The sequence below is a fragment of the Hoplias malabaricus genome, chromosome 13 (assembly GCF_029633855.1).
Source record: "Hoplias malabaricus isolate fHopMal1 chromosome 13, fHopMal1.hap1, whole genome shotgun sequence".
NCBI classification, from domain to species: domain Eukaryota; kingdom Metazoa; phylum Chordata; class Actinopteri; order Characiformes; family Erythrinidae; genus Hoplias; species Hoplias malabaricus.
In genome coordinates, this window is record NC_089812.1 from 24,108,334 (window position 1) to 24,132,878 (window position 24,545).

The 24,545-nt window shown below is 40.2% G+C and overlaps 1 protein-coding gene across 4 annotated transcripts in view; it reads left to right on the forward strand.

Annotated features, from left to right (window-relative positions):
* Positions 1-24,545, forward strand: part of cpt1a2b (carnitine palmitoyltransferase 1A2b) — a 52,278-nt gene that overhangs the window by 19,631 nt on the left and 8,102 nt on the right. For 2 of the 4 annotated variants that reach the window (XM_066643106.1, XM_066643107.1), the window contains exons 13-17: positions 1,282-1,398; positions 5,082-5,246; positions 12,140-12,268; positions 13,221-13,376; positions 17,562-17,675. In XM_066643106.1, coding sequence (XP_066499203.1) covers positions 1,282-1,398; positions 5,082-5,246; positions 12,140-12,268; positions 13,221-13,376; positions 17,562-17,675 — 681 coding nt within the window. Of the gene's footprint in view, positions 1-1,281; positions 1,399-5,081; positions 5,247-12,139; positions 12,269-13,220; positions 13,377-17,561; positions 17,676-18,560; positions 19,275-24,545 lie in introns of those variants that run through there. The other 2 variants (XM_066643109.1, XM_066643108.1) reach the window with 2 other exon arrangements.

Sequence of the window (24,545 nt, forward strand, 5' to 3'; positions counted from 1 at the left end):
CCCATTTCCACATAAAAACTGTTGCATTTATATTTTGATGCTTAAACCTCTAATTAAAAATTCACATTTCACATTAAAGAGGAGATTTATTATGAAAAAAGTATCACTTTTTCAATACATGTGCACATTAATTTGAAGATCTAGAGCCTCCAACACACACAATGTGAAACAAGACCACCCAGTAATTTTTCTGTAAACACAGCTTAAGATGAAGTTAAAATGAGCAAAAAAAGACACAATAAGCAAGGAAATATTAGAACACTGTGGAAAAATGGAGAAAACAAAAATGAAGAACAAACAAAACAACTAAGAACCAGAGCTCCTGCTCCACACTCCTCACTGCTGTGTGCTTAGGGTTGGGGTGAACAACAAGTGACTCATTATCATTTAAAGGAAGAGGCGCTGAAACCAGCTGCTCTGAACAGGGCTGTTTAGATAGGGGGAGAATGCTGCTGTGATCCTTGTTGTATTTTGAACAAAGCCGGTCACAGATATTTAATTAAGACACAGGACTTTGTACACTTCTGGAAAAAAGGGAGACTGAGACGGTACCCCTTTTTATATGATGATTTAGTTGATGTGAAGACAACAAATATTGCTCCAAATCACCCCAGTGGTATTTCTGGTGTCTTAAGATTCATTGCACAACAAACACAAACATGCACACGAAACAATCGACAGAACCACAAATGAATTTACTTAATTAGGCTCAGAAAATTACAGTAATAAAAATTACATGCAAAAAGCAAGATGAAAACATAACTTGGTTTCAGTTTCAAAATGTACAAACCACATTGGTCACCCGTGGCTCCTCATGTCTTCTCATTTTCAGGGAAATTCAGAGTAGATTCAGAGAAGCCAAACCCTTTCTCCACATTTCTGTTAAAAGGCTGCATTCTGTGCTAAGAACAGAGAGGTTGTAATGACATAAACAAATGGATGTAAGCCACCGTGTCATTTGGAACAATAATTTTCATGCTGTTTGAGCAAGGGATGTCCAGGGTTGTCATCAGTGAGTGAAACTCTAATAAGAGAATGCTGGAGGTGACATAACTGACATTTTTTTGGACTGAAGACCTCACAAATGCATATTTCTCTGTACAAACATCCACAGGCTCTGCAGTTTAGTCCAGGATCAAGAAACTATATTTAATCACATTACTTAATGTCATGATGCTATTATGTATACGCTAGTATAGAATAGTTAGGGCTTTCTGTGGACTCAGAAGATCACCACATTTAAGTATATTGTTTTTTTTAAAATCCTTCTCTCTCTCTCAGTTTACTCTAGCTACTGATGCTTTTCAGCTGGGTTATGACACAGACGGAAACTGCAGAGGTGATGTGGACCGCACTCTTCCTCCCCCTCAACGCCTCAGCTGGGACATAGCATCAGAGGTCAGACATAAACACATACTTGTACACTCAAACTAAAGCTTGCATGCATGCACGCACACACACACACACACACACACACACACACCCCTACATTTGTTTCTATAGAATTTGAATGTCAGGATGTAGGTCATACACACACTCATAGCGTTTACTCAGAGCATGCATCTTAGCTGATACTAATAGGTTGGAGTCCACTTTACCCTCAAATTAAGGTACTGCAGAGATGCATAGAGTGACAGCAATAAGAAATAACTATATTGAAGTGCATTATTAATCTACAGACAGTAGGGATACAGTGGAAAGAGAAATGAAGTCATTTCAATAAGAATTTGTTGAAAACAAACAAAAAAAAAGCCAGTAATGGCAATGCAGCAGTGGAGTGACATGAGTGAACTTATAAAGTATATGAAGGAAGACCAGGAACTCTGACACATTCAGGGTGGGATATAGGTGGACAACCGGGAGAGAGTTGCAGCGGGCAAGCTTTAAGATGGAGGTCTGCACTCCCATGGGACTTTCAGTGAATTTCAGTGTCCTGTGTGGGAGCGGGAGGTTGAACAGTCCAGTGACTGCGGGAGCAGAACAACATCAACATGTAGAAAAATATGCAAGTTAATGAATACTCTGTCTTAAGAGATAATAATCATGAGAGAAAATAGCTAAGTGATTAATAAGAAAACACTAAACACATTCTAAATGGTAACCGGGGAACACAAGATGAGGACATCTCATGAGGTTGAGCTCAGTCACTGAGAATTGAATAAATCATGCTGTTTGTTTGCTAACAATTATTAGCCCCCACACAAAAAATAAGTGTACAGACACACAGAGTGCATGCACGTGTATTCTCACATAGAAAAACCCACATGTAGGCATTTGTTTGCCCTCTCTTTTTTTTTTCCTGTGTCAGTTTGCACAGCATACATACCAGTGTTCTACAGGGGGTTTACATAGGAAAGCACCCAACTTATCTCAAACGCACGCACACACACACACACGCGCACACACACACACACAGAAACACAAACACATGAATTAGCATTGTGCACTAAATGTAATCCTCTGAAATGATATCTGAGTGTGTCCCACATTTTACCGAAGTCTTGTATAAGAGTTTTTAAAAGGGTTTACGTGACATGAACGATGACTTCTAAACAAACAAGTTTTCTCATTATTCCATAAACGTTTCACTTTAAATGGATTTATTTAAATACTGCAGTGTCTGGAATTTTTGCAGCTGCTGAACAGTCTGAAGTTGTTGTTGTCTGATACTCCTCTGCATAATGCTTCATAGGAGACTGTTCTGGACTCTGGGCAGGCCATGTCAAGCACATGCACTCTGTGGCTTAGCAATGTCCTGCTGAAAAAACACAAATTCCTTTGAAAAGATGGAAGCAAACGCTATCTAAAATCCCAGTATATGCATTTACATCAGTGGTACTTCACAAAGGATTTTATTGCAAGTCATTTTTTTTTTCAGAGCATTTCTATTGTTTCATTAATTATGAAATCTGTCAGACTGTGAGAACAACAGCTGCTGTGGCCAAATGATGTAGAACATAAATTGTAATTGTGATGTAGGGGCATCCCATTTTCTCTGTATCTGTAGCTTTGAATGTCCTCCTTGTCCTGCAGGAGGGTTATCTCATGTCTCACCTCTTTAGAAATATCTTTTGAAAATGTAAGTAAAAAATGGAAATGTAACTTAACATCACTGAACATCACATGAAATGTATTTTAAATATTTCTGTAACAAAATGTGGTTTTGAGGAAAAAAAACTTTTGTGTGATGTAATTGGGTTTCTGTGTTAAGAGATTGGGTAAATGGGTAAAAAAAAAACGTTTCTCATAAAAATCATCAGATTATAATGAGTTAAAGGCGACACAAAGTCCAAGTGTCTGTTTTTGTGGCTTTATATAAGTGTTCAAAGCAAGAACAGACGTGTTGTACCCTTCAAGCTTTGGCTTCTGCGGCTTAGACCAAAGTTGTTCTTTCTTCTCACCTGCTCACAGCCAGCGGCGAGGCTTTAACACATCCCCCTTCTGTCTGAATTCTAGGGGCTTGAGAGGTTGACTGATGGCTTTCGGAACCCATGCTCCAGTTACGTACTCTGCGTGGAACCTGCCCATTTGGGATTTTCCACATTCTATACCTTAACTCTCTCTGAGTATCAGGGGGATTTTCTAACAGTTTCCGTTTGATGGAAAAGTTACGTCCACTACTTCCTCAATGTCAAAAGAACATTTCATTCATTCCAGATAACCACATTGTTCTCTACAGGAGAGGAAACATGCGGAACACCCCAGTGATAGAGACAATGACTACAACACTTCCCTGACACAGTCTGTTTATTTCAGATGAATTTGTAGATTTGGCATCACCCCAGTTCTCCCTCTTATTACGTCTGAAACTATCATCGTGCTCCTGCATTGGAACATCTAAACAAATTAACTGCGTCACAAATCCTGGGCTGCAGCTGAGCTGGTTTATGTGTCTGAACTGTTACATGACTGAAGCCTGTTCCAATGTAAAGAAGCACGGTTGATCACGTGCTTTTTGTTGGCCCACAATTTATGGCTCCAAGCCTCACTCATGGGAAAAAACTCTCAACTTGATGGGAGCAAAGAATGAATTTTATCTGGAAAATATTATGTTTTTTAAATCTGTGCAGTGATCTCTTTAAAGGAATATTAAGTAGTGTTGTTCCCTTTAAATGACAGCTTCAAATCACTTCCATGCTCCACTGAGCTGTAACTGGGAGAACAGAGCCTTCAGAGGACTCTTCTACTCAGGACCCATCCTTCTGAGACTGCAGCCTAAACCTAATGCCCACTATCTCTGTCTATGTTTTGTATAATAGCTTAGAAAACTGCCCTATCTCCGACTCTTTACCATGGGTCATTGTTGGTAGGGGTGAAATGATGCTTGCATAACAACTGACTTAAATTTACATGAAGAACTTTATAGGTTTATTCCTTTCTCTCACTCTCTCTGCATTTTGGTACCTGGTCCCTGGTGACGTTGCCAATCCCCCCTTATCTAACTGGGCTCTAGCAGGCTTTGGTAACCACAACAACAACGGTGGCAGTAAATAGTTGTTAAAAATTGTTTACTCATTGTGTATTGCTGTGTTGTTGCTGTGGTGGTCCTTGATTGGGACTGAACACAGTTCAGTCATCAGCTCTCGCTGGAATCCCTTTTTCGGCCACCAATCCAAGAAGCGTTTGAACCTCTTCAAAAGACCACAGCATAATTTTATGAGATGCCGTCATGATCTCTGCTGTAGCTGAGTAGTTTGTGCTGGGTGTCTGGATTTTGTCATGTAGAATGACAACTCTCTGGCCAATCAGTGCTCTGCAAGATTTACACGTCACGGTTTAGCCATACTCGACTCGGCTTGACTAAAAAAGAACCCATTCCAGCTACCAAAAAAAGCAAAAATGCTCAGTAGAACCAAATCAAGCAGAGATGGGACCACGCTGTGGAAAAGCCCTCTCTTTGTTTCATGATGAATTCTCTTTGTTTCATGACTTTCATGATGAATGGACCCATAGACGCATTCTAGGAATCAAATCTCTTCACGTTAACTTAGTTTTCCTCCTCTCCTATAGCTGATGTTTTGGAGATGCATGTATTCCATATGTGAGTTTTTCTTTGCTAACACCCATGTTCTTATGTCCAGGTTCAGGAGCAGGTGAACGAGTCTCTGGCAGTGGCTCAGGCTCTGGCTGATGATGTCGATTGCCACGTCTTTCCCTTCAGAGAGTTTGGAAAAGGACGCATCAAAAAGCTGAAGATCAGCCCAGACGCTTTCATTCAGCTCGCACTGCAGCTTGCATACTACAGGGTACTCTCTTGCTTCTCTCTCTCTCTCGTTCTTGAACACTCCATCTGTCTCTCTCTCCCTCTCTCTGTGACTCTCTATCTCTCTCTTTTGCTCTGTCTCTCTCTCTCTCCCCCCCCTTGTCTCAACCTGTCTTTCTCTTCCGTCTTTGTCTCTCTCCTCTTTCGTTCTCAGTCTCTCTCTCTCTCTCTCTCTCTCTCTCTCTCTCTCTTACTCTCTCTGTCTGTCTTTTTCGCTCCCTCTCCCTCTCTTGCTCTCTGTCTGTCTCACCCTGACTCTTTTTCTATGTCTCCTCCCGTCTCTGTCAGGAACATTGTAGAAAAACTGGAATGTCACATTTTTGGTAAAAAGGCAACAATCTGTCCGTAACCAAGTAGTTTTAGCAAAACATTATTTCCTGAAACACTGGTTTATTTTAAGAGACTCTTGTCTTAATAATTAGGTTTAATAATTGTATTTCACCGCCAGTATCTATTGTGTAATCCCTACGTTTCAAAATCTGTTAAAGCTCTGTGCTCTGTGTTTTCCACATAAATATCTCAGTGTCTGACTTTAAGCAACTGCCTTGCTGTTCCTGCATCTCGTACTGAGTTGAGTCTCATGGTTTTTATGTATGGATTTCACTTGGCCTGGAACTTAAGTTCAGCTGGAAATGTCTCCATTTTTCCACTTATTATTCTGACGTTTCTAATTTTCTTAAGGTGAGAGAAGAGAAAAATTTCATTCTTTGACCCTCTTTTGAAAACCTTGAGAAGTTAAAGAACCAGTGTTCATTGTGACATTCATTCATTCGTCTTCAGTAACTGCTTCTTCTGATCCAACCGCTTTGAGGGGCTTGTTTGGTCAGACCCTACCCAGAATCAGATAACCTTTTCACACATTGTACACACACAGTAATCCAGAAATGTTCCGGAGTTTACCCGGAGGAGTTGTATGTGTGAATTCAAGCACCTGCAACATTCATCCTGGACCTTACCCGGACACCCTGGGATATCTCAGTACCAAATATTCTGGAGTGTCTCTAGAAATTCTTTGTCTATGTAAGGGGCTATAGGTCAAAGGCAGAAACACATCCTAAACATGATGCCAGTCCATCGCTGGGCGTCTCACACTCACAAACAGGGCAGGACTCAAACAGCCAAACGGAGGTGTGTATTGCATTCTTACCTTTATTCTACACAGTGGCTCATTCTGTCTATGGTTATCTCAAGGCTCGAACACTGCAACTTGTGCCTCGCTGGTCATCCTCAGCAGGCCATCGCCACCTTCAACTCATCCAGAACACGCCATCATGGCTTGTCGTTAAACATCCCAAGATGTATTATGTTTCTGCACTGCTGCGGCCCCCAGTAGCTGTTCACATCAGCTCTGAGACACTGATGCTTGATTACAAAGCCAAAAATGACAACAGGGTTCAAGTGCCTCTTGGCTTGAAATATCATTGCCGTAGAGACAAACATTTGGCACTGGCCAAAATAGCTAACAAATTTATTGAATTGTTTTTTCCTTTTCCAGACATCAGCACAGACTGCAGTTTCATTTGGCACTTGTGTTTGTTTTTTTTTTTTATCTCTTTAGGTTTCAGCTTGACTCCTGTGTCTTTTGGGGTCCTTGGATTCTAATCCAATTTCTACAAGTGAGGATGGGTTCTCGAAACAGGACGACATGTTTGAGAGCGTTGTCCTGTATACAAAGTTTTGTTTTGTGAAAGAATTTTACTTTTTTTCTTGTTGAATGAGAAGTAGCTCAGAACAGATATACATTAGTGAGCTGGATCATTGTGGCAAAGTGTCAAAACAGGAAAAAAAATTATATCAATGTCTCACCCGAAGGAATTTTGGGCTAATAGCTTTGTTTCTTTCTATTGTTGGATTGAGGTGTTGGTTGAGGTTGTTGAGAATGAATTGGACAGAGTCATGTGTCCAGCTCCAGACTTCCTCTCTTGAAGCATCCTGTTGCATCTGTTTGATATCAGAAATGGATCGAACTACCTTGTCGTGTTCGAGTTTAAGATGACAGACTGATGTTGTCTTTTTCCGTGTTTCCATTGTCATTGCCACCATGTTTGTTGTTGGCATCTCCCTCTCTGGCAGCGAGTTTTGCTGCGGCATCTGCTAGTGCATTTCCTTGAGCTGTAGATGTATTTTCCTTTGTGTGTGCTTTAACCTTTTAAGATTGTGACTTCTTCAGGCAGTCTTAATGCTTCCAAAAGTTCTTGGAGCAATTTTCCATTTTACACTGGCGTTCCTGCAGCGGTTATAAAACCGTGCTGTTTCCACAGTTAACCAAAATCATAGACGACACTGAAACCATAGCGTGAATCAGTGTATATGTTGGCAGTATAGTCTTTCGCCAGTTTACATGCTTCAATCAGCACTTTCAGTTCAGCATGTTGAGCTGATGTTCCTGGTAGCATTTGACCTTTTGCCAGGATATCCACTTCTGATGTCACTGACCATCCAGCTCGTCTCACCCCATCTTCACCTGTTGAAGAAGCGTCAGTCAACATTTTGCAAAGGAATTTCTTTGATGTGCTCGTCCACTTCCAGCGTTGTCACAACTTCTTCACACTCATGTTCGTCAGCCTGTCCAGACGTCATCAAAGTGGAAGGGTTGGACACATTGGCCCTTTTGATGATAATGCGGGATGCTTCCAAGACTGCTAACCATTTTCCCCATCTACTTGCCGTTACTTCAGTGGCTCTGCTCATTGTCAACAGAGCATGAACAGCATGAGGACATTTCACTTTTGATCAAGCACCAGTCCAGCCACCATTTTTTCTGCCAAATAAACTGCTTGGACGGCTCTCAAACATGGCCCTAAACCCAGAGCCCACTGGACGTTGCTCACCACCATGATCTTGTGTCAATACGGCTGTCATGAAGCCACTCTTTACATTGACAGAGTTAGGTGTTAGGGATACCCAGTGCAGGTGCTTCACACAGGGATTTCTTCAGCACTTTAAATTGTTGATTGTGTCTTGTCATCGAGGACAATTCTTTTCTTTGAATGAGGATTCCCTTGAAGGAGTTCAAGCAGTGGTTGAGCTAATTCAGTGTAAGCATCCACCCATGCACGGCTATAATTGCATAGGCCCAAAAATGATCTCAACTCGTGGATAGTTTGCTTTGGCATGATCTTTAGTGATTGCTCTTTGCCCTTGTGAAATTTTCTGTCAGAGATAGATAACTTCTTTCTGCACAAGTTGGGCTTTTTCCAGGCTGGCTTTGTGGCCTTAGCAAGTAGTTGAGAAGGGCTTTAACTTCAGCTTTGTGCTCACCTTCATTTTTTGAAGCAATCAAAATATCAAAACAACAGATGTTATGTTGGGCATATCTGAGGATCTTAAATGTTTTCGCAGAGCTTGATGGTACAAAGTTGGGCTTATGGACGTCTTGTCCAAGTGTACTACTGACCATTGACAGAGAAAGCTAGCCATGGTTGTGACTCCTTGGCAATTGGGACTGACCAATCGCTGTTGGACATATCGATGACCGAAAACCACTGATGTTCAGACTTCAAATTGTTGAAGATTGTCGAGGGCTCAGCCACAAGAGGTGTTATGTTTTCAATGCATTTGTTTACTTCACAATAATCAATCATTAGCCGCCAGTTTCCATTAGCTTTTCTCACTGGCCACACTGGGTTATTAACTACACTTTGGGTTTTGATGAGAACCCCTCGAGCTTCAAGCTGTTCAGTGGTTGGTTTGATACCAACAATTGAATCTCTGTTAATTGGGTATTGTCTGGTGCAAGGTGGTGCTGTTCCAGTCAGATGAACTTCAGGCATGTCCAAAAGCCCACAATCATTTTTATCTGTGGACCAAATTTGGTGCTCTGAGAGATCATTTTTCTGTAGGCTTCTCTAATGCCATGTGACCTTGCTTTCTTCAATACACAGAGTTGAGTTCAATTGCAGTAATACATCCAAGCCCAGTAGGCCATAAATTCCACCTACCCAAATGTTAGTCTCCACATCGTAATGTCCAATTGTCATCACAATAGGCTGGGTATTTTTAATGCTCATATTTCCACCACCAGCTGCTGTACTTTTAATGCAGTCATTGGTTAATGGCAGGTTGAGTTGTTTTGCAAGTTCTAAAGTGATTATTGTTATTTCACCGCCAGTATCTAGAAGGAAGTTGATGTCATGATTGTTGATAGTTGCACATACATAAAAGCCATCTGCATTTTGTTATAAGGCTGCTAGCAGAGGCTTTCAGAGAGGAATCATCTAGTTTTCCTGACGTGCTGAATTCATCAGGGTTTGCCTCTGCTCTGGATACAGTTGTTTGACCTTTCCAATAAGGTCGTCAAGTCCTGAATCATCAGGTGTTTCATTTTGTTGATCTTTGAACTTTTTCCTACATTCTCTTTCCCAATGTCCTTGTTTTCCACAGTAATGACAGTTTCCGAATTTCTTCCCTTTCTTGTTGGAAAAATCACCATTATCTCGATTGTCTCCATCTTTTCGTGTCTCCACTGAGCTTCAGAGCTCTAATTCTCACTTCTTGAGCCATCTCAATATCACGTGCCCATTGTACAACATCTCCAAACCTTCTGGTTCATTAATTTCATCCTGTGTGTTTTGTTTTCAGGGCAACAGCAATATCTGGTCTCAAGCTGTTGATAAATCCGCTCCTAAGGGGAGGGGCAGTGACTTCATCCAGAGAGTCTGACTCAGCATTGATACCAGAATGCTCTAACCATATTTGTTTAAATCTTTCTTCATAGTCTTTGACGGTTTCACTGACATTCTGTGTACATTCTGCAATATTGTTCCAGTCGATCTCTTCTGGTTTTAGGGCTATCAGAAATAGTCTGATGAATTCCCATCCTTCATCACAACGTTCCTCTGTGGTTCCTACAACATAATTTACTTGATCGGACAACTCTGTCCGCTCTTCGTCTTTCAACAGGACAGACATGTAATTTCTTCTGAAATTTAGTTTTCTTGCATTTCAACTCTGCCCTGCTCCATTATAGTTAACACAAAGACAAACGCACACACAAAGGGAGGGTGAAAAGATAAGACTTGCTGAGAGTGCCTAGAAGGCCGTTTAAAGCAATAAGATGAGCAGCACAAATGAATTTAACCACCCCTTTTCTCCACACCACTGAGACAAACACTTATGGATAATAATTTGGCAAACGCCACGACAAACAGAAAAAGACTTATGTATTTACAAAGAAAGTAGGCCTAAATTTTTAGTATTATTTAAGTATTATACTCGACTCATTTCCAGCACCCCATGTGAGGAAGAACACCACAGTTACCACTTTCATGTTGAACAGCAGCCTTAGTCAAATTACCACTTTCACGTTGAACAGCCGCCGTTACTAAATTATATTCACTTCGAAGTCATGCCAACCTCTAAGCTGTTATTCCATCCTTGGGATAAACATTTAACAATATTTTTCAAACCTCCAAAGAATTGATAAAGCTTAGGATTACTATCTCATGTCTAAAATATTACTCCAATAACGTCATTAACCTCATAAAATATAGTATCAAACATAGTAACAAATAAGTTTTAATAATTAACCATTATTTGATTATTTCCTTCAGCAAGGATAGCACCATTCAACTCACCATTGCATGGTTTGGACGGATGTTTCTGTTTATGGGCCCTTCGTCTCATACAGCGCAGCAGGTGATGAAGTCAGCACAGCTTGCGGCTCAAACTTAACTTTGGACTTTTTCAGAAGATGAATCTTGATTGATGTAAAGGCTCCTGGCTCTGGCTCATCCAATTGTTGGATTGAGGTGTTGGTTGAGGTTGAGAATGAATTAGACAGAGTCACGTGTGTGTAAGGATATTTTACTTTAAAGTAGAGATGGAAAAGTTTACAGAGATGTTTCTTGGTCGTGGCTTGGTTATTCTCTCCCACCGTCAGTGGGAGCAAACACATATTATAGAAAATGTAATCACCCTCAATTGTTCCATAAACAATCCACCACCCCCCAAAAAAAACTGATACACAGGCAGAGAAGAGACAAACAACTCTGAAATAGTTTACAGTAACCTAAAACAAAGTATAAAAGAATCGGAATTAATATGAAATTAAACACTTTACAACACTGTATTGCTTTGTTTAATTCTATATGTCTTTAAACACCCTCCCACTCTTCAGCTTGCATGCTGACCTTGCACATGTCACCAGTTTGTCTTTCGCAGAGCATAGTCTGCTCTTTCTTTGCCACTTATTTTCAGATCTGAAAAACTGACAGATGGTGTCACAGAGGTCTGGAATACATACAGACGTTTTTATGAGAAATACATTCTGGCTTTTTCACACCGGATGAAGCTATGAAGAGACAGTGTTCTTGTTGCCAGAAGCTGATAATTAGGCATCAGTGGAGTGAAAGTGGAAGGTCTTTGGAGAAAGGTCGTCCTCTCTGTCATACACACTGTGTCACGCATGAGCAGATATGCTGCTTTATGGTTGTGTATCTCATGATTGAATTTGATGGTGGACAGAAAGGCTCAAGGCATGATCTGGGATTTTTTTTATTATTTGGTAAAAGAATGGAGAACATTGTTTAGCACTGTGGTATTTCTTCTTTCTCTCTTTCTCTCTGTCTCGAAAGCATCACCAGGGTTCGGAGCTGTTATTTCCTGATGATAGGACCAACATTTTTCAGGGTTTTTTCAGTCTGTTAAATGCAGCATATAAATAAGCATGAACTGTGTCCAAATACTTGCATGAAAATGTCATATTTGTGTGGTCTCTGTAGATTTTGGGTTATGGAGGGACCTCCCAGGAGAATATAGATGTTATCTGTCAGTTGCAAATGAGGTTCTTCTTAGAAGAGTGATCACTGTTAATCTGCTTTATGTTATAAATGTGTGTGTGTGTGTGTGTGTGTGTGTGTGCACGTACATCTGCAGGACCGAGGTGGTTTCTGTCTAACATACGAAGCCTCGATGACCCGTCTGTTTCGCGAGGGTCGCACTGAGACTGTTCGCTCCTGCACCAGTGAGAGCTGTGCCTTCGTCCGAGCGCTGGTGGAGGGACAGGTACTGGACAAAAAACAAAAACATATAAATGCTGCTCTGAACACCTCCCTGGTCAAAGAGCCTGTATCCTGCAATTGTCTTTTGCTATTTTGAACTAATTTGGAAGGACTGTGTATGCACCCCCCATTTCCCAGAATGTGTTTTTATAGAGAAATGTGTTCCAAAGTGCCAAAACAAGCCATACATTAGTGTTTCTAATAAAACTCATGAAAAGTGAATAGTTTATATAGTATTTCCTATGTGGTCCCTTACATTGATCCTGGCCCGTCATTCTAAAGCTGTTCAGCAGGAACAGTTCCATTTCTATTGGAAATATGTTTATTGCTGAACTGCTGCAGGTGAAATGAGTGTGGCTAAATTGCTGTAAGGTGATTGGATGGGCCTAATCTTATATTAGGGTGAATGGGAGGTGAGTAATTGGACAGGACTGAACTACTGTAAGTAGAAGGGGTGGGACTGCTGTACAAAGTGTAAGTAGGGATTAACAGCTGTAGGTTGACCTGAATTGCCTAAATGAGATGAAGGGGCAGTGCTAAACTGCTATAGGCTAAATGGGTGGAGCTTAACTTTCTTACAGACTATGAGTGAGGCTAAACTGCTGCTAGTTTAATGGGTGGGACAGATCACTATAATCTGAGCAAGTGTTATAATCTCATCCATTCAACCCACAACAGTCTAGCCCTGATCATTAAGCCTTCAGAAGCTTAGACCTGCCTTCTGAGCCTAGTCCCATGTCTTTAGACTACAGAAGGCCCCTGCAGGTTCCCACTGAAAATATGTGGTGTATTGTTTCTGCAGCTGGTCATTGTTCCAATGGGTCTACACACTCACATATGTGCGCACACAGCCATAACATGTGATGTATAAGGACAACCAGGGGAGAAGGTGAATGAGCGACACATCATCCATGCTTTGTTGCTTTTTTTTTACCAATCTCTCCTGTGGTCTATAGGAAAGAGACGAGTGCTGCAGGCTGTTCCGTAAAGCCTCTGAAAAACACCAGAATCTCTACCGTCTGGCCATGACCGGATCAGGCATCGACAGACACCTCTTCTGCCTGTACGTAGTGTCCAAATACCTGGGGGTGGAGTCTCCTTTCCTCAAGGAGGTGAGTGCAGGACTGTAACATTTACTGAAAATCTCACTAAATGTGACCTAAAATTGCATACTGTAAATTGTGTCCAGAATAATAAAGAGAGCTGTGGATTACTCTAAAATACTGTATCCCACTGAAAATAAAGTTGTTATAAAATAATATTTAGTTAAGCCTCTAAAATCAGTCCAATGCTGAGCAGCGAATCAGTAAAATCTTGCTCCACAGTACCTCAGAATCAGTAAAATCTTATTCATTAAATGTCACAGATAAGGCTCGACTGTTGTCTTTAATATGCAGAGATCACAGAGAGTCCTTTGTTCATCAGGAAGAGAATTCAAGAGATTTGGGCCATAATGGGAAAATGCCAAATTTAAGCCATGCAGCGGGATTGGCCACTTTTATTCCTGATCTGAGGCACTTGCGGGTACATTACTAATAATCAAATCTCTGCGTTACTGTGGGGCAAGGTCATGAAGGTGTGTAAAAACAAGTAAAAGTGTATTACATACATTCTAAATAAGACAAGTAAACAGTGCAGTGGTTTGAGGACAGATGTGATATGATCACTCATACTAGTGCAGCTCAGAGTACTCACTGCAGCATGGTGCACTCTCTGAAAGCTGGGAATGGAGCTTGTTGAAAGGTCAGAAAAAAAGGTCACTGCAGAAAGCACTGTGATGACACCAAAATGTATATGAGTGCCTTACTATCAGCTAATAGGGTGGCCACTATCTACCAGAAAGCGGGGCTTATCTCCAGTAGCCAGTAACTGACTAGATCCCACCTTCCCATTAAAACAGGGCTAGAGATCAGAAGCTTTTTGAACTGATAGTGAGACTGAGAGAATTGCAAATACACAATAAACTATTAAATATGAAAATGCTCTGGTTTACAAACCATTTTTAAAAAATCTCAAAATAACAGTCCTCTCCTTTTTGAAGTTTAATTTCTCAGTTATGGATTATCTTTAGGTTCCAGAAAGGCGGACATGGGAGGCATTATATTAGAACAAATGAAAACAATAACCTATATATCAGGTCACATGTGTAAGGTGAAGTGTACTGAAGTTATATTTAAGTCGCTGCCTCCAAACGTTTGCTATTAGTCAAGAGTTTGTGGGACGTATCTGCACACCCTTTGTCCGGCCTAAAGCTGGATATCTAACAGTTGGGTATATATCTAAGGTGAAAGAAAATTGTTTCTCAGAGTTTGCTTATGCAGATCTTAAAGCTAGGATCACTGTCAAAAGAGACACATGGGATCCTCCAAAAGCTCTTTTGGGTTTGGAAGAGTTCATCAGGGGGGCGCTTGTAATGACGCACACACATCTAGACAGCATTAAAATCACAGTAGGACGAGCGATGTTTCTCAGGTGTTATATACTCTGTGCACCTGGTTGTGTATGCGTTGTGTTCCTCCCCGCATGCTACATATGACTGTGGAGATTATATACGGCTAGTGGCAGGCAACATGAGGCAACACTTACCTTGATGACTGTGGTTTCTCGCTGATAATGTCACTGATAAAATAGATGACAATGGAAAACAAAACAAACAGCTCTGACAGGTCTGCTGAGGTACAAAAGTCAGAAGAGCAGATCCAGCCAGATATGAAGACCAGGATTAGAAACAGAAGGCATCACAGAAAAATAAAGAACCTGAAACTTCAGTCTCTTCACGTTAAACCAAACACTTTGGTTTGAGTTTTAAGATTTAATGAACCAATCCTCGATGAACTTTAAGAAATTTTAAACTTCAGAAAGTGTAGTTTCCTTGCTCAGATGAGCCCATTATCCAGAGTGAAATGTCTTATTTTAAATGCTATAATTGAGATAAACAGTTGAATAGATTCCATGTGACCAGTGTGATGTGATCAGTGATCCAGACTAGGACCAGAATGTTTTATATTACTCTTTTTTGGAAGAGGCCTGATGACTGATTTGTGAGTGACTGATTAACAGAGCTGGTTTCCCCTGAGAGTTTGCCAGTAAAATTTTTGGGAAAGGTGGTCAGTAGAGGATCAAAAGGGCATGTAGAAATGCTCAGTTTAATTACGACTTTAGTAAATGTTTCATGACTATTTGGTGAAGAAGCCAACATAGTGCTTCCTGTCCTGCTGTGGACAGGGAGGTCTGTGGGCTGTTGATATTCATTGGTTATGGATATGTTTTACACTGTGTACAGCCTGATACCCGGGTTCATATCATTAGATAACATAATGTAGTCATCAGTTCATTGATTTATTCATTCATTGTCTGTAACTGCTTATGTGGTCAAGGGCATGGTGGGTCCCAAGCCCAGCCTTGGACAGGGTGCTCAGACTTAGGGACACATTTGAGTTGCCCATTCAACATGAATTTTTTTTGGACTGTGGGATGAAACCGGAGCATCTGGAGGAAACCCATGCGGACACGGGGAGAACACACCACACTCATCACAGACGAGGCAGGGCTTGAACCCACAACCCCAGGACCCTGGAGGTGTTTGACTGAGGCACTACCTGCTCTGCCACTTTGCCGCCCCAAAGCCATTAGTCCATAATCTGAGGATCCGAAAACCACCAACTCACACACTGAAATAAAACAACCCGGACAGTTTATTGTGGGCTGCCTAAGTCAGAAAAGAAGGTATAAAGCAAGCTGTTCTTGTTCTGTGCTGTATTTTTATGTGGAGTGCACAAAAGGACACATTAAGATTATATCACTCCCAGTGCATCTCCAAGCAAAGGTGAGATAAACTGTGAAAAACACATATTAGCAGAGCGGAGGCATGAGAAAACTGAGCCAAAACCACAGCAGAGGCATGAGAACATCAGCAAAACAAGCTAAAATTAGAACTTCTGCTGCTTTCAAATGCATGTGGTGTCAGGATGATGTTGATTTTATATTTTATTTTTTAACAGCAAAATAATGGGTTCATTGTAGATGTTACACACATAAATGGTGCCTCTTGTTGGGAAATTCCTTTTTTCTGATAAAACCAACACTACATAAAAGTAGCATTAGAACATCTCTCTATGGCCCATTGATCCCCTTAAAGCCAAAAAGTTTAGGTAATATCTCACTGATTTCTTCACGAGAATCTGGATAATTTCCAGGAGAATGATAAATAACTCAAAATTACCCTGTGCCCACAGTTAAGGTTAATGGCAAGATAAACAGATATGGAACATTCTCAATGGGTAAGTTGCTGGCAGCAAAACCTTATATGGATATAGACAGGATGTTAACGGCCTCGTTAAGAAAATATCATTTCTATTAAGCCTGATTAAACTCCTGAATATTAATGCTTATAAATGCCTTGCTACTATTTGACTATTTTTAAATAATATATGTGCAGTCTCTTCTAACACGCTCATCAGTTCTGCCTGCTCTCTCCCCTGTGTGTGGAGGAGAGGAGGTTCTGCTTTCTCCAGAGCTCCATAGTGAGCAGACGGGAGTGAGGGCTCGGATGGTTGGCTGAACACACTGCAGTTTATGCTTCCAGAAAATGTGATATATGGCCCTCAGATGTGATGATAGCAGCTGCATTGCTCTGTTAGATGGAAAAAATGACAGAAGTAAAAACTGGACTGGGTTTTGGGGTTGGAGGGACCTGACCATTCTTAGGTGAAGCCCATGAGCTGACTGCAGTCTACTGAGAACTGAGCATTTTAACTCCTACGCAATCTCAGATCGTCTCCAAATATCAAAACAGAGGAGGTGTTGGAGGAGAGATAAGGACTGAGGTGGAAGAGCATGGCTCTGGTTTTCACCATGAGACTGAGACTGTCGTTCTAGGAGGATGACGGCAAGACATTTCAATGCCTCCACTTTACCACTGACTGCCTAGAGAATGCAGTGCTATATATGAGTCCTAGCGCAGGAGTGATATTCGTCATACGGAAAATATTAGTCATTTAATGAGATATAGGAAGTGGTTAAATGCTTTTTTTGAGCTTCTGGATACAGTCTGGGAAGAAAGCTTTCAGTCTCTAAATGAGTCCATAAAGGGATGTGGTGGTGGCGGGGGGGGGGCTTTAATACAAGACATGTCTCTAAACTGTGGACAGAGGATAAAACTGTTCACTGTGGAGAAAATGTCAACACGAGATAATTCTCTGATAATTTAAGTAACCTTATAACCCCTTGAACTAACAGTGAGTCAGAAACTGATCAAATTAACCACAAAGCGTGTGTGTGTGTGTATGTGTGTGTAGGTATTGTCTGAGCCCTGGCGTCTCTCCACCTCTCAGACTCCTGTTCAGCAAATGGAGCTTTTTGATCTGATCAACAACCCAGATTTTATCTCTCTGGGAGGAGGCTTTGGCCCTGTGAGTACCTACCACAACAACCACCCCCCACCAAACACACACAAACTAGGGCTGTATGATGTGGGCGAATATTCATGTGTGAAGGGAAAGCATTAAAAGAACAGTTGTTTTTTAAGTGGATTTGGAAAATGTAGTATCTTTCCAAAATATTTAATTAAACACAATGACAGTTTAAATTAATTAAAACAGTGGGGCACTAGTCTACATTGATGTAAATGCTTAGTAATATATTGTTTAATTCCATTTCCATGGCTGCAAATGTGTTGATGTATTCAGCAGATTTATTCTCACCCCCAGGATGGGAGGATCTGTTTTTTTCATCATACAGTTAAAACGAATCAGCACAGGAACTGAATGACTCTTATCAGTACTAATATAAAAAGCTGAGATATAGGTTTGGTCATCTCTGTTCCCCAGTTTATTTATATTTAACATACTGCAATGATATAAACAACAGATTTAGGCTATGAACATTACCTACAAGATCTATTAGTCACAAAGGTGTATGCATTAATTCACAATGAATGGGTTCATTTTAATGCATGCCTCATGTGTTGTGGCACAGCTGTCACGCTTCTTCCACATGAGCATTTATTTACACTCAGTTCCTGTTCCTCTCAGTCGAGAAGATACCTGAGATCGGCTGTTTTCCACTGTACAGGCAGTGCGTGACGTTTGTTGTTGCAAATGAAACGTTCATACTGCAACTGAATGTAGTGTCTACACCTATGAATCATAATATTATGATCACCTCTTTTTTTCTGCACCCACTGTCCATCCTCGCAGCTCCACTCACCATTTATGACCACTATGTAGTTCTACAAATACAGACTAATTTGTAAGTATCAGTTGAACAGGTAATATTAACATGTCATATGTTTTCAGAATGTTCCAGGGTCAGTCAAAGTTTAGGATTTTGTGGTTCTGGAACCCCGATAGGAAGTGAGGGAATGTGGGGGATGCTATGACTCAGTGGAGCTGTGGACAGAAAGACAATGCTCTGAAGAAATGCCAAAAAGGCAAAATGCTGATAAGGACAAAAATATATAAAAGACCAAAACTTTGAAATATAAGTCAAGAAACATTAATTCATTTATTGTCTGTAAGCATTTATCCAGTTCAGGGTCGCGATGGGTCCAGAGCCTACCCAGACTAATTGGGCGCAAGGCAGGAACAACATGGGGCACTAGTCCTTCACAGGGTAACGCACACTCACACATACGGACACTTTTGAGTCGCCAATCCACCTACCAACATGTGTTTTTCGACTGTGAGAGGAAACCCACGCGGACACAGGAAGAACACACCACACTCCTCACAGACAGGCACACTGGAGCGGGATCGAACCCACAACCTCCAAGTCCCTGGAGCTGTGTGACTGTGACACTACCTGCTGTGCCACCATGCTGCCCAGCCTAGAAGAAAAGTTCTAAAAATGTCAGAATCCAGCACTGTACAAATGAAAATTACAAATACTGTTGCTTGTAGATTTGTTATACATTCGATACTGTGGCGAAGGCCCTCTCCTCTAAAGCTGTGAAGCCACATAAAAACAACTTGCTCACAAGCTTTAATCGTTTTACTGCATTTATTTTATGTAAAATTTTATTACTTGTGAGATTTCTTTATAGTGTGTTTTCAATATTTTTCTTATTTTACATACAGAATAAACTGTAAATATTGCAGATTTAAATATAATTCAGAGGCAGAAGGTCTTTTGTGATTGAATTTTTATTAAATGTTAAATAATATACTACATTTCATCATTTGTCCAGTTTTCTGGCTTAAAATTTGACCACCATTTTTTGACTTAACGTTTGTCATTCGTAAAATTTATAACATTTTTCACTGAGACCTTTTCTGTCAGACATCTGAGATTTCTTTATTTTTTACAACTGCCTACCATAAGGACATTGACAGAATATAAGGGCAAGTTGTGAAGATTATTGCAGTCTGGAATAATGGAGCATATGAAGAGTGTGAAAATAATGATGACTGACAGAACAGACGAACAGAAGTGAAGCTCAGGGTGGGCGGACTGCTGCAGGGACACACATTGAGAAGGGAATGCAGCTTGAAGCAATAAAAGTGACCAACCTACTCAACATTTCCAAGCTATACAAACAATAGCATATGGTCCACAGAAAAACTGGAATCCTCTCAAGACAGGGAGAATTTATTAGTAGAACGCCAGAGCGATAATAGGAGCCCTTAGCAGGATAGAAAAACAGCAGAATGAGGGCTGACAGAAACTAGTGCTGGGTGATAAATCAATAGATTTTTTCGTGATTAACTTTTACTCGATAACAATGATAAGCTTTGTGTAATAGAAAGCATTAAACCTTCATTTCATTTCCCGGTTAGCACAATCAGAGGCGCGTATACTATTGTTAGAATGGAACGTAAACAAGACTTAAATAGGTTTAAACGTAAATAGGTTTAATTCAAGTATTTTTTCGTATGTATTACATATATGTTAGCTATGTTATAGCGACCCTGTCAGAACACGGATCGCACTACTTCGACTACGGATCGCACGGAACGCAGAATCTTTCCCTTGCGCGCAGGGAGAACCTGCTGGGTTTTTCTTCACTGTAATTTGGGTTCCTCACTGTAATTTCTTTCCTGTTTGCAAGAGCACTTTTTAGGTTGCCTGATGTGGTTTTTCTCACACAACGTACTACATCATAGATCAGACTGCTTCTCTTAAATAAACACTCTAAAGTGCGGAACTTCCTCCACGACCATGAACTGAATAAACAGTTACGAACAATGAATGAATGAACGTGCGAAACCGCAGTGAAGTTGGCTTTAAGTGCAATATGCTTACAGTTCGGCACACAGGAGTGTTTATTTATTTATTAATTTATTATTTTAAACTCTTTTTAATCTATCTTTTTCCTCTGCTTCTTTAAACACTTGAGGTGGTAATGCCCTAAGAATATTTTCATGAAACAAGACAGATATCATTACTATGAACATTATCATCATTAATAACATTACATAAGAAAATGTTATTGTTCTAGGGAAATCTTTCCTTGTGAATTTGAGCAATGTGTGTATATGTGTATATATGCAATGTGAATATATAAAAACATAGCACAAAAAGTGAGGAAATTTGTGTTTGGTAAGGAACATGTATTTGTGGGATGAACAATAGAGCTGAGTATGTAAGTTGGGCCCATGAAAAATTTGCCAAATCAAATTTATTTGTATAGCGCCTTTTACAACTGACGTTGTCACAAAGCAGCTTCACAGTTTCAAAACAGAACATTTAAATCAAAGCCCAATGCAAGCAAGCCGAAGGCGACAGTGGCAAGGAAAAACTCCCTCGAGGCTGGAGGAAGAAACCTTGGGAGGAACCAAGACTCACAAAGGGGACCCATCCTCCTCTGATCAAACTATAGATTGAATTTTAACTCATCACCAATGAAGTGTCATTATGCTACGTAATAATAATAAGGTGAGGTCTGGGCCGCAGGAGAATCCAGCAAACAATCTTCCATCAGTGGGCCACCATTTTCTCAGAAAACAGTAAAGGGAAGCAGTTAGTTTAGTTGAGTGCAGCAGAGAATAAGAGCATGTGAATATTTTCATTAGTGTAGTGACGGATCTGACTGTAACAGACTGGGAGGAGGGAAACCAGAAGGAGCTCAGGCAAAGACATCCTTTTGCTCCAAACAAGAGAAATTGTGAGCACATCATCCGGGTTTACCCTGATTCTCCATGTCCATAAGTTCCTGAAATGACAACCTTAAACTAGACAGAGGTTAGTTGCCAAAGGCTAAACTGAACAAGTGTGTTTTGAGCCTAGACTTAAACATATTGACTGTGTCTGCGTCCCGAACACTAGCTGGAAGATTGTTCCAGAGCTGATGGGCTTTGTAGGGGAAGGCTTTACCCCACGCTGAAGTCTTATGAATTCTGCGTAGTAGTAAGAGGCCGGCGCCCTGAGATCTGAGTAGTCTTGGTGGTTCATAGTGTGTGATGAGGTCTTGCAAGTATTCAGGGGCGAGATGTAGGGATTTATACGTGAGTAAAAGAATTTTGTAATCAATACAGAATTTAACTGGAAGCCAGTGAAGGGCCGATAAGACTGGGCTGATATGATCAAATTTTCTAGTTTTATTGAGGACCCTGGCTGCAGCATTTTGAATTAACTGGAGTTTACTCAAGTTTCTGCTGGAGCATCCTGATAAAAGTGCATTGCAATAATCTAATCTTGATGAAATAAAAGCGTGAACTAATTTTTCTGCATCTGGGAGGTATAAGGAGTTTCTTAACTTAGCGAGGTTTCGAAGATGTAGGAAAGCTGTTTTTGTGATGTTATCTATATGCGGATCAAATGATAGATCAGAATCAATTATAACACCCAGATTTTTAGCTGATGAGCTCGGGAGAACAGTGAAGTCAAAATTATGTATTAAGTCTGATACCTTATTTATAGCAGGTTTTGGACCTAGAAGGAGAACCTCGGTTTTGTCGCCGTTTAGCAGAAGGAAATTGTATGACATCCAATGCTTCACTTCTTTAACACAGTCCTCCATATTCTTTAGTGTAGGTTTGTCATCTGGTTTGGCTGATATGTATAACTGTGTCATCTGCGTAACTGTGGAAGGTAATGCCATGCCTGCTAATAACTCTGCCAAGTGGCAGCATGTATAATATGAAAAGTAAAGGTCCTAAAATGGAGCCTTGGGGAACTCCAAATCTCATTTTTGTATGAATAGAAGAAACATTATTTATGTTTACAAACTGATAGCGATCTGTGAGGTAAGACTTAAACCATGATAGGGCTGTTCCTGTTATTCCAACCATGTTTTTTAATCTTTCTAGCAGAATAGTATGATCAATTGTATCGAAAGCTGCACTGAGGTCTAGTAGAACTAGCATGGATACGCAGCCTCGATCAGAGGCGAGAAGAAGGTAGTTTGTTATCTTAACTAAAGCCGTTTTGGTGCTATGGTGTGGCCTAAAACCAGATTGAAATTTTTCATATGTTATTCTTATGCAAGTATGACCTAAGTTGTTGGCCACAACTTTTTTTATGATCTTGGATATGAAGGAAAGGTTAGAGATGGGTCTGTAATTGGATAGTACACTAGGATCAAGATTTGGTTTCTTGATCAGGGGTTTAATAACTGCTAGTTTAAATGCTTTGGGTATGTGACCCAGTCTAAGGGACGAATTTATGATTGTTAAAATGGGATTGATTATGACTGGTAATACTTCTTTAAATAGTTTTGTTGGTATTGCATCAAGTGTGCAGGTCGTACAATTTGACGAGTAGATGATTTTCTCCAGTTCTAGCTGTGGTAGTGGGTCAAAGTCCTCTAGTCTTTCTTTTATGTTTTGTTCTATATCATCCACACCAGATGACAGACAGGCTGGATTTAGTAATATGGTATTTATTGTTTGTCTAATATTTTCAATCTTATTGTTAAAAAAGTCCATAAAAGCATTGCTGGTGTGAATGGCTGGGATCTGTGGCTCAGTAGCTGCCCGATTGTTTGTAAGTTTAGAGATTACATTAAAGAGTGCTCTAGGATTGTCTTTATTATTTTCAATCAGTGAGGACAGATGTGCTGAACGTGCATTGACGAGTGCCCTTCTATATTGGATAAGGCTGTCTTTCCAGGCACAGTGAAATACTTTCACTTTATTCATCTAATTTCCTTACGTTTTGTTTTAAGGTGAGTGTTTTTTCATTATACCAGGGAGCGAGTTTTTTCTGTTGTAGCTTTTTACGCTTAAGTGGTGCTACACTATCTAAAGTTGATCGAAGTGTGTTATCTAAGTAGTCCGTTAGTCTGTCCAGCTCCAGTGGGTCTGCTGGACTACTGACTGAGGTCAATAAATTAGTGATGTTTTCAGTAAATTTAGGGGCTGTAGATGGGGATAGTGAGCGCTTTAGATAATACTGTGGGCATGTAAATTTTGTAACATCTAAACTCTGTTCATATGAAATTAGGTAGTGGTATGAGACCGTGGAAGACTGAGGGAGAATATTTAGGTTTTTTATGTTCGTGCCCAGGGTCAAAACCAAGTCTAGTGTGTGATTACAATAATAAGTAGGACCTGATACGTTTTGTGTGAAACCAACAGAATCTATGATTGATGTGAACGCCTTTTTTTAGGGGATCATCACTTTTCTCAAAATGAATGTTAAAGTCTCCTACAATTATTAACTTATCACAGGACACTGCTAAATTAGCAGCTAGTTCACCAAATTATTTTATAAATTCTGAATAGGGTCCTGGTGGTCTAGAAATGTTTAATAAGGAGATTGTGTTCTTATTTGTGGCGGGGTTAATTATGTTAATGTATATAATTTCGAAGGAAGTACAGTTGTAACCATGTTTTTGGTTAATAATTAAATTATTTTTGTAAATTATACATAATCCACCCCCTTTGCCTGTCAGTCTGGGGCTGTGTACATATTTATAGCCTGTAGGAGTGGCTTGATTTAGTGCTAAATATTCATCATTTCTGACCCAAGTTTCAGTAAGGCATAAAACATCAAGTTTCTGATCCATTATTATTTCATGTATAATGACTGCTTTAGAGTTAAGTGCTCTTATATTGAGTAGGCCAAACTTTAGGTCTGTGGGGATGATACTACCCTCTGTTTCTGATGGTTTAATAGTGATTAGGTTATTGGGGCACGCTGTTTGATATTTTCTGGGTTTAAGTTTGATTCGGGGGACAGACACAATCTTGATACTGTAACAAATTTTTATATTTCTTAGAGCAAGCTTTGTAGATATACCCTTACTGTGGGCAAACAAATGACCATTATCTGTAAGTGTATCCTTAAAATCACTTACCTGTTCGCTGTGTAATCTACTTGCCTGGTTTGTGCTGGTGGGT